The sequence below is a fragment of the Octopus bimaculoides genome, chromosome 14, assembly GCF_046866305.1.
Source record: "Octopus bimaculoides isolate indiv1 chromosome 14, ASM4686630v1, whole genome shotgun sequence".
Classification (NCBI taxonomy): Eukaryota; Metazoa; Mollusca; class Cephalopoda; order Octopoda; family Octopodidae; genus Octopus; species Octopus bimaculoides.
This window is the reverse complement of record NC_142941.1, coordinates 54,053,132-54,065,131: the sequence shown is the minus strand read 5'-3', so window position 1 is coordinate 54,065,131 and position 12,000 is coordinate 54,053,132. Positions and strand designations below refer to the sequence as shown.

Here is a 12,000-nt window from a genome sequence, read left to right as displayed (position 1 = left end):
TTTCAGAGTTGTGCATTTCTATCAAGTTACTTGATCTGAGGTCGTGTGTTGAAAAAATCAATTACATTGTAAAAGAGTCGTTTTAACCATTTAAGACACATATAAAAATCGAATTCACTTTCCGTTTATTTCCTGAATTGTGCAAACTGGAGGGGGGGGGTGTCAGTAACTAGTTTGCAGGAGAGCTACGAAAGTTTTGATATCTCAAGAAATAAATGAAAACTGAATTTAACAGTCCTTGTGGTGTTTTATATGAGTAAAATTGTTCTACGATGTAATTAATAGCTAAATTCATCTGTAATAATCATTTCCAATCAACACGTTTGTGAAAAACACTCGTAGCTGTGTAGTTAAAATGGTTTCACATCTCGAAAAGAAATTGTTATTACTAAACGGGAAAGTAAAATAGAATAATTCGGTAAATACATTAAAGCGTCGGGAATTGCTTTACAATATACGTTCCAGTCCTTTAGGTTTCGAGTTCAGATCCAGCCGAGGTCAACTTTGTCTCATATTTTTCCAGGGTTGATAAAATAATGCATCAGTCACACACTTAATGAACTAGCTCCTTCTCCGGACAATTTTTGGCTTAATGCTTATAGAAATAATAGCAGCAGCAATCGATGAGTAGTATGTGAGTGGACTGGAACGCTGGGGCGTCGAAACAAATACAACGCAACATTTTAATACATTCTGAATCCAAGTCCTGCTGTGGTCAACTTTGCCTTTCAGCCCCCTCTCCAAAAATTTCAAGCCTTTTACCTATAGTACAAAGGATAATTATTATTATTATCATTATTATTATCAAAGTGGCGGCCTAGCTGAATCGTCAGCAGGCTGGACAAAATTCTTAGTGGCGTTCCTTGTGTCTTTACATTCCGAGTTCAAATTCCACTAAGATTGACTATTCCTTTCACTTTAATGCTAAATTATTTTCAAAAAAAAACATACACACACACAGACACACACACACACATATATATATATATATATATATATATATATACATACACCATATATAATTATATAGAGAGATGGAGAGAGATTGTTACTAATCCATACAAGTAGTTATATAAAAGACAGTTGAAAATGCACATGGTATTATTTCCTCCCTCTCTTTATGTATATATGGCTATATCTGCGACCGTAAGGATTTTTGTCTCCCATATCAGCTTATTAAGATAGTGCTCTTGCGGCTAATGAAATATATATATATATATATATATATATATACTCATACATTCGTGTGTGTGTGTGTGTGTGTGTGTACATAGGTATTTACATATATTCACGCATACATACGTATTTAAGGAGAAAACTGCTTATTAATTATTCGGAATCACTTTTACTAAAAAGCAAGCATTAAAATCTACATTGCTAAGAATTCTTAAAGATTGCAGTTTTGATATATTTTTATCAAAATGTGACTTCGAAGTTTGTTTTCAGCTATTTATTTTTTAAATCTTACACTGCGTGTAAACGTATAACTCCAGTTACTCTTTTTCTATCTCATCTTTAAATATTTCAGATAGTTAATTCCTTTGCTGCGACTCCCACTGTTCCTGTTATCGTCGCTCATATGATGAGTCGCAATATAAAAGAAATATCATTTCGTATACATCTGTAGTTATAGGTTTATATAGGTTAGGAATAGTAAAATTTACAGATATATATGTATAAGAAATAAGTTATACAATCGCATGTTAGAACCAACAGTAAGTTTTTCAATATGATTTTCCCAGTACGTCCCCTAACATTTTGATGGTATCTTTATAAAAACACTTTGGATATCAGACATTTCGAGTCTGCAATTTTTTAAATAAAAACTTTTTTTAATGTGTTTCGCTTCTATTTGAAGTGTGTAAAAATATATTTTGTTTGCTTTGGAAACAGTTTGTTTTAGTTTCAGATAATTTAAAAGATCTATTTCAGTTTGAATTTATGACAGATAAAGTGTAATTACGAATACATTCATACCTTTCAAATGCGATTGAAATATATATCATTCAAAGCAAAACATAAACAAAATGTATTTATATACGTATGCTTTAAATGCAAACGAAATATATTTCTATACAAGACAAAATGGATTCATACACTACTGTATCAAAAGATTGATTTATAGACAACTTTCAATACAACATTTTCAACTTTAACCCTTTAGAATTTAAAGCGGCCATACCAGGCCCAAATATTTTACCTGTTTTATGTTCAAAATGGCCAGGTCTGGCCCCTCACATCTAACTTGCAATGTTATTCTAAAAATAAACAATCACATCATCAAAATCTCGAAGCTAAAAGATGTATATACATATGTACCCATCATGCGTATAAGCCCTTACACATATTTAAGTTTGTATATTTTTACACACACACACACACACACACACACATATATATATATATATATTGGGCACGCATACATTTGTGTGCATCCCTGTAATACCTTTCCATGTATCAAACACGAAACTGAGTACGACGTGGAAATACTTCAAATTTGTTTTTTATTCTTGGTACTTTTATCCATGTGCGGTTAGAAGATAGAAACCTGTAGTTTTCGCAGATCTTTTACTTAATATAGAAATCTAATGTTATGAAACTATTAGTTAGCAGTGAGCATTGCAGAAAAACCAGTATTTTGAAATCAAGCTTCCAATATATAAGTGTACACTTTATAAGAATATGCTGCATGTGCCAGAATAGATGTGCACGGAACAAAGAAATGTAGAGGCAGGAACATTTTATACTATTGTACAACAAACGAGAATGATACTGTGTGAATGAATACAGAAAGTAGGAAATGTTTACTGGAGTGTAAATATTCGAATATGCCTGAAAAGGGCAGTTGGGAAGCAAAATTCTGATAATGTTTTGTTTATGTCAGAACAACATGGATTTTACAATAAACAAATATGTATGTAAGAGAATATATTAAATGAAGCAATCAAAAGAAAAACGGAACACAAACTTTACATGTATGTATGTATGTATGTATGTATAAAGTCATAAGTGACAGAGGAATAGTTTGATGAAATTTTATTTGACAATAAGAGAATTCTAACATTACGACAAATTGTTTCGTAACTTAACATGTAAAAAAAAATTTATATCAGATCTAATAATAGATAAATTACTTGCATATCTGCATTAATGAAGGGTATTTTGCATTAATGCAGACATGTAAGTAATTTATTCATTATTAAATATATATATATATATATATACACACACACAGAAACATATATATATATATATATATATATATACACGCACACACAGAAACATATCTATAGACACACACATATATAGTACGAGGGGGATTTGAGGACACTTAACACGCAGCATCTCTTCAAACTGATTAAAATGTTTTTATTTCTTTCAGATTCCCCAATGGCGGATAAAATGTAACACAAGAAATGCAAGGACAAGCAGTTATTGCTATATGCGCAAAACACAGCGATTTAAAAATCGCCAACTTTATAAATGATACAAGATCTTTTGTACACAATACTGGAAGCCTCTGGTACAATTATTTCAATTGTATAGGAAAGAAAAGAACTATTGTAAACATTTAGACACTAGATGAACGCATCTATTCATTCAGCGAATTCAAAACATTATCAATGATGATCCTGGAAAATCAATGAAGGCCACCGGCAAACAATTTCAGGAGTTGGAGTGGACTTTTGGAACTTTGGTGCACAAGGAAGTTTGATATTAGTCGTATTTACTGAGAAGACGGTTCATATCTGCTAAGATACAGGAAAACCGCTTGATCCATGCTAGGCAGTTATTAACAAAGGTTAAAAACTCTCACGAACATGGCATGCGTTAATTCTTTTTCTGATGAGAAAAACTTCAATTAAAATCGAAAGTCTAACAGGAGAAATGAGAGATAGATACATGCAGATCCTCCCTATGTCTTCAGAGTGATGCATACTAAATCTTCAGCAACTATGAAGGTTTTAATAGTGGTGAGTATAGATGTTCGTGTCATACCATCTCACATGTTTCCACAGGGTCTTAGAATTAATGCTGATGGATACAGTGCCATACATTTTTCAACTAGACTCGGCACTTTCTCACAAAGCCCACAGAATCCGAAAATGGATGTCAGAAATGATGTTTACGATCATATAACACCGAATTTGTAGACTCCGAAATTGCCAAATTTCAATCGCAAGAACTACCCGGTTCGGAGCGTTGTTGAAATGGGATCTATTCAGCATCTTCACAATACCATAGCTTCCCTGAAGGCAGCCATTACCAACAGATGTCCTAAATGAATAAGGACCATTAAGTGCAGAGATGTCAACGATTCCCGTCTTACATTAAAGTAGTCAACGAAGCTGAGGACGAATTAGTAGAATCTTATAAGAAAGCTTATCGAGAACAGGTGCACAACTTTCTATTAAAATGCATTTGGTGTGTTAAGGGTACAGGTGTCTGAGGTATACTCAACCACTAACAGTGTAACTTAAGGAGTGGGTGTTTCCGGGGTTCGAACTTCAGAAATAGTCTGTTGAAATCGACAGATGATTCGTTTGTTCTTTTTATAGGTATAACTAAGTTATAGACACACACACACACACGTATACACGTAGACACAAACACATATACATACACACACACGCGCGTATACATACACACCCATGTGTGTGTGTGTGTTTGTGTGTGTGTGTTTGTGTGTGTGTGTTAATGTATGTGTGTGTATCTGTACACCATACGCATTCACAGACTGAACACTTTATTGAAACAAACTGCCAGAGGACAAACACGGTGTGATAGCAAGATGTAGATGAAGAGCTTTCATAATACAATGAGGAAGAAGAAAAAAAGAGCGTACGCTAAAGCAAAGACTGGGGAAAAAATCATCTGCTACACTGTTGTTGACTTATTCAAGGCGCTCTTAATTATCTTTTGTTAATGAAGTGTAGTAGCAGACTAACAAAGTAGTTATATATTGTGAAGTCACGATGCAAATACAGATTATTACTGTTTTGTGTATGTGTGTGAGATGTCGGAAATGACACAGAAGCAAATGAATATGAATGTTGAGAAAGCAAACAGTATCTTAACAATATAATAGCATACAATATGTGACATGATATCAATGCAGGTTGTCCCAAAAATATGTCCACACTTTAACTCAATTTGCATTTCTTTTTAGATTTAACATATCAGAAATAATGAAGGAAGCCAGACTAATCTTTGAACAAAGGAAATTTATCCGAAAGTGCTACAGGAAATATAGAAACACATTCGAAAAACAAAGACAGTTTGGAGACGGACGTCAAACAGATCAACCAAAGTGACTTACCATCATTCGAATTAGAAATAAGTTTGAAGTCCTCAAGAAACGTTTGGACACCGACGAGCCCCACAAGACAAGAAATGGTACGACAAATGAATTGTCAAAGTTCAAGAAAATCTATGCGGCAAACCAGTCATTAGAAAAGATATATTCCAAAAATAGTCCATGTTCTCAGTGAAGATAATGCGGGCCCCAGAGTAGAGTTTCGCGTGTGCATTTGGTAAAATCTGTAGAAGATGCACACATTCCGACAAAGATTGTTCGGAGTGATGTCGTGACATTTTAAAGTAAATGGCTCAATCTCTGCTATTGCACCTACTGGAGATATAGGAATTTTAAGGAAGAACATGGGAATTTTATGGAAGAACAATGTTAATTTATCAGGAGTTACAGTAGAGTGCGGCTTATCATCAAAAGGATTAATTGGACCGCTCTTTTTTGACAATACAGGAACTATTTACTTGAACTTGCAGCGAAAATCTCTCATGTCAAGTATTCAAAATGACTTTGAAGATGTGGAGTTTTACTTTTAGCAACATAAGATGCTTCCAGATTACCATAGTAATGTAAGGGTCTAAACTGATGAGATTTTGCCAAACAGATGGATTGAATGAAGAGGGTCATTTGAATACCATCCATGTTCATCGAACGGTTCACAACTAAACATTTTTTTTTTTATGGAGATACTTGAAAGATGAATTTTACAGTAGAAAATAATCAACAATTGAGGGTAGCCATAGAACGAGAATACGCACAAACGCTGAATGCAATGTTTCTGGAACATTTTTTATTTTAATGCTTTGCGTTCTGAGCAGTTGCTAAACTAGACCTGTCATCAGTATGAAAATAGATGTTCACAGAGAAATTAAATTCTGTCAGTATAGTCTGTTAAAAGTTTGGAAATAAAATACATTATGATAAGCATCCAATGTGCGTATACATTTTTTAGGACATCCTGTATATGACAATGCTTTTTTTTTTTCCATAGGCGCAAGGTACAGAAAATATTCAGCTATACTTGATTGGATCTTCTTTTGTAGATGACAGAAGACTGAGAGTCCTGAACTTAGAACATAAAAAAAAAGACGAAACTAAATTCTGATGAAACTATATCGACTTTTGCCATCCGCGGCCCTCAGTATTGGTGTTATCCGTTACATGACGGGTAACAGTGGAAATATACTTTTACCACTGTGTATACTATCAGGAAATATAGCATAAATATAATAATTATAATTCAACTTTCAATTTTTTTTTTTGCTGCATGTATAAAATGAGGAGATTAATAATTTTCAAAAGAAAATCTATTACATTAAAATAAAATTAAATAAAACAAATTCTTCATTTGTATAACTCCCTATGAGAGTTGCACTGAATTGTTCAGTAATTATTTCTATATTTGAAGGCCTTGTTCTTAGGAATAAACATACAGTAGGTAGGTAGGTGGGGACATACAGACAGATAAATAGATAACATACAAAATCACGTTGTGAGTGAGAGAGAGAGAGAGAGATCATTTGTTCCATATGGAAATACTGAGTTTAAGAGCTATAATAATATTTACGAGTTTAAATATTTCAGGCTTCTTTCAATTTCCATTTGTATTCTTCGCTTAAATTATTCTTTTAATGTACTTTTCCAAACTTTCTTTTTCTCCCCCTCATTCTCTACCTTCACTCATTATTCTTTGAAACAAGCATTAATATTTTGTTTTTTCTCTTTACAGTTTGAAAGTCTCAGCAAATTTTGTGAAGCAAGCCTAAACCTACAACTTCTATTATTACTACAACTACTACTAATAGTACATACCTGTGCTGGAAGTTCAGAGATCTAATTTGATGAGATCACGAGTTAAGATGCTGCTCCAAGTTAAATCTGAACATTGTTCATGACACTGAACGTATAGTTCAAATATCGATACAGTCATTTAGCATTATATATATATATATATATATATATATATATATATATATATATATATATATATATATATTCATGAAAGATTCAACTGGAATAGGCTTATATTTAACCCTATTAAACACAGAAATATAGCACAATATACGTTATATAACAAACACACGTATAATATACAATATCCATACATTTACTTATGTAAAGATATATGTATGTGTGTGTGTGTGTATGTATGTATGTTGGTGAGATTCAACAGAAATAGGCTTATATATAAGCCTATTAGGCATAGAAATATAGCACAATATACGTCATACATGCATTAAACGCATTACATATGTATGTAAAATTAAATAATATATATTTATTTATCTATAATTGAAATATAAAGGAAGGCTAAAAAGTGAATCGGACTTCCTACCGTCCAAAAGGTTTTGTCGAGGCCTTTTTTCCCCACAATCATTTTCTATTGATCTTGACTTTGTATCAAAGGAAATCATGTCTGCCAATGGAAACCAAGGATTACCGGGCTCGATCGATTTTCTACCAGAGGGCTGTAATGTCACAGAAGATGACATCCTGATAAAAAGCTCCGTACAAGGACTGTACGAATTCAGCGAACGCTACGCCGAGATACACGGATATGTGAGCGCCATAGTATGTACTTTCGGTTTCATGGCGAATTTGGCAAACATTGTGTGCCTAACTCGGCGCAATATGATCTCACCGACCAATTTAATCTTGACGTGGCTTGCCGTAGCTGATATGTTGACGATGATGTCTTATTTCCCATTTGCCCTTCATTTCTACATTCTCCGTGACAGAGACATTCCACGTTTGCACACACGTAGCTACGGCTGGATTGTGCTCTTATTATTCCATGCCAATTTTACCATTGTAACACACACCATTGCCATTGGACTTACTATAGCATTGGCAATATTTCGATATATATACATTTGTTTTCCCATCAGGGGCAGTGAACTTTGCAGCATAAAACGCTCCAAGCAGACCATTTTAATTGTACACCTGAGCACTATAGTCGTTTGTATTCCAAACTATATTTTAAATACCATCGAAGAGTCTCCTCCAACCGGCCACGTTTACAGATATGTTCCCACAAGAAGTAACCTCTCTGAACTGAGCAACGTCAGTTCGATTCCCAGTCAGGAATACAGTTACAAGATAGGTACGAGCAGCTATATGTTTTCGCACATCATTCAAACTATAAACAATTGGGTGCAGGCCATTCTCATCAAGCTGGTGCCGTGTGTCACTCTTACCATTCTTACTATCATGCTCATTGTGGTGATGCATAAAGCCTACAAAAAGAGAATGAAGCTGAAGTCTCAAGGACGCAAAGATGAATCGGACCGCCATGGAGAACACAATCGAACCACAGGAATGCTATTGGCGGTTGTAATGCTGTTTCTATTGACTGAACTACCGCAAGGAATACTAACACTTCTAAGTAGCTTCATCGACAACTTTTTCCCCTGCGTTTACATGCCTCTTGGAGACGTCCTTGATATCATGGCACTCTGTAATAATGCTATTAATTTTGTACTCTACTGTACTATGAGTCGCCAGTTCCGCGAGACATTCGTGGCGACGTTCTTCAACTGCTGTCCGCAAAGACCAGGTTGGTTGAAGTTGAAGCTCATTACGGCCACTCAGTCTAGTAATACAGCCACAACAGTAAATAACCATAGCAACAACACAAAGACGACTAACGTGTAAAATTTTCATTTTCAGAAATACACAAAATATGGAAAAATGAATGAAATAAAATAAAGTACTATAGAAGTAATGTGGAAACAATGTGAAAACTGTACAATCTGGAAAATAATAAATGTAGATGGAGAAAGAAAAGAAATATGCCCATTGGCTTAAAGTGACTATACCGTGACGAGGGAAATCCACCCTCTGAATATCACACATTATATATAGAGAGACAATTGAGAGATATGCCACTGAGATATATCATACATATTTCAAATATCAGAAAATATTACTAACTTCAGCATATTCTGACTACAATATTTATCGAAAGAAGATCATTACGATTAACTACTCAAGTAACACAGCCACAACAGTGAATAACGATAGCAAGGTGACCAACGTTTAATTTCTAAATTCTAAAAAGAATAAAGTTTAACAATGAATAAAATACAGAAACAAATCATATAAAATGATAATTTGGGTGGCGAAAACGAAAAGAGGAATAAGAATGGTCATTACCTCACATTGATATCTTGTTGCGAGCAGTTTGACCATTGAGGGTAAAACAAATATGATCACAGAATATTGAAATGTATGCCACTAAGAAGATATGTGATCAATATCTTAAACGTTTGAATTTAGTGTACAATAACTTCACCACGATGTAACAGTACAAGAACTAAAATGTACACATGTACACAGTGTTAGTAGTTTATATATATATAGACATACAGATATATATATACATATATATATATATATATATATACACACACATAAACACACATATAAACACGTATATACATACATATATACACATATAAACACGTATATACATATACACATACATATATTTATATAAATACATATATATATACACACACACACACATACAGATATACAGATATCTATGCATATATAGATATATATATACAGATATGCATATACACATATGCATATATACATATATATATATATATATATATATACACACACACACATACATACATACATACACACGAAATCCTATTAACATTTATTAAGAAACAAACCCTGAGTTTTCAATAATGATGCCAAGAGAATGACTTCTGAGATATTTTTTGTATGATGATGTTATTATATACTCCCCACCCCAACCACACGTCCATTCCATTGCATATTTACAGGCAGTAAAAAATTTTTACAATGACAAACACATGCATAAAAGACAAATATATACGCATTAAAACGTAAGATAATATTATACAAACACTATAAACACACCATAGAGTAATGCACACACACACACGCATTATATATATACGTGTGTGTATGTGTGTATGTGCGTGTGTATTGTGTAGTGGCGTACAAGCGCGCACACTAATGTAAAATAAATTCCCCTTCAATACAAACATTTTAATGTAATACATACAAATAGCCATACATATTAAAAGAACAATTAGGTCTAGCTGTAGGATATTGGAAGGAGAAAACAATCTTAAATGCTTATCACTGAATTGTATAACTCCTTACTTTCGCTAAGTCAAGTGTAACCGAGAAAAAGTTCTTTATATCTGCATGTGTATACATGTATATGTAAACACACATTATATATAAACAATGCCATATTCTTATTTATACAACATAATACACACACACACACACACACACGTAAAGATGCACAGAGATAGGGGAATAATCATAAGATCGACATGCTTTTGTGTGTGTGTGTGTGTGTGTGTGTGTATGTATGTATATATATATACACAGACATATATAGATGTGTGTGTGTGTGTGCATGTCTGTGTAATAGATATATAAAATATGATCATATAGATTAACAAACACAGATGGAAATACACATATTTACACACAATCTCACATTTCAATATTCAACTATAAACTTGATTAAACTAGAGAACAAGACCATACGATATTTATGAAGATAAAGATGTGGAAAGCAAAATGATATATCATTCGTGGAAAATAAACATGTTACAAGCAAACAAATTAAAAACATATCAAAAGAGAATTAAACAACAATATTCTATATATGCACTCTCTTGTATTGAAGCATTCCTTTCTGTATTCCTATCAAGCAGCTCAGAGATGCAGTTGGCAAACCCAATTTTAGATATATATCATTGAATAACGACATATGTATGTATATATATATAAGTATGTATATGTATATATATATATGTATGTGTATATATATATACATATATATATATACATATATAATCATGTATAAGTATGTATATGTATATATGTATGTGTATGTATGTGTATATATATATACATATATAATTATGTATAAGTATGTATATGTATGTATATATGTATATACATATATAAGTATGTATATGTATGTATATACATACATATGTATGTATGTATGTATATGTATGTATGTATATACATACATATGTAGGTATGTCTCCAACTATAGCCTCGCGCCGACCAAATCCTTGTGAGTGGATTTGGTAGAAGGAAATTGAAAGAAGCCCGTCCTCACCTATATATATATATATATATATATATATATGTATATATATATATATGTATGTCTGTGTCCCCAACATCACTTGAACACCGACGATGGTGTGTTTACGTCCCCATAAACTACCGGTTCGGCAAAAGAATCCGATAAAATAAGTACTAGGTTTACATATATATATGTATATATGTACATATATATATATATGTACACATACATATATATATGTACATACATATATATATATATACATACATATATATATATATATGTATATATATATATATATGTATATATATATGTATATATATATATATATATATATATATACATATATATGTATATATATATGTATATATATATATATATATATACATATATATGTATATATATATATATATATATACATATATATGTACTTATATATGTATATATACATGTATATATATATATGTACATATATATGTATATATACATGTCTATGTATGTATATATATATATATATATATATATGTATATAAAGATGTGATTTTTTTGTGTCTCATTCACATCTAACAAGCGTTCAAAATAATAA

The 12,000-nt window shown here is 32.3% G+C and overlaps 1 protein-coding gene and 1 long non-coding RNA gene across 7 annotated transcripts in view; one reads left to right on the top strand and one right to left on the bottom strand.

The window, feature by feature from the left end:
• LOC106868552 (G protein-coupled receptor dmsr-1) overlaps nucleotides 1-10,980 on the top strand; it is a 185,639-nt gene extending 174,659 nt beyond the window's left edge. For 5 of the 6 annotated variants that reach the window (XM_089362985.1, XM_052972867.2, XM_089362987.1 and 2 more), the window contains one exon: nucleotides 7,041-10,980. In XM_089362985.1, coding sequence (XP_089219111.1) covers nucleotides 7,724-8,965 — 1,242 coding nt within the window. In that variant the 5' untranslated portion in view covers nucleotides 7,041-7,723 and the 3' untranslated portion in view covers nucleotides 8,966-10,980. Of the gene's footprint in view, nucleotides 1-3,382; nucleotides 3,975-7,040 lie in introns of all 6 variants that reach the window. The other variant, XM_089362988.1, reaches the window with a different exon arrangement.
• Nucleotides 1-12,000, bottom strand: part of LOC128249390 (uncharacterized) — a 110,329-nt gene that overhangs the window by 66,984 nt on the left and 31,345 nt on the right. The window lies entirely within an intron of this gene.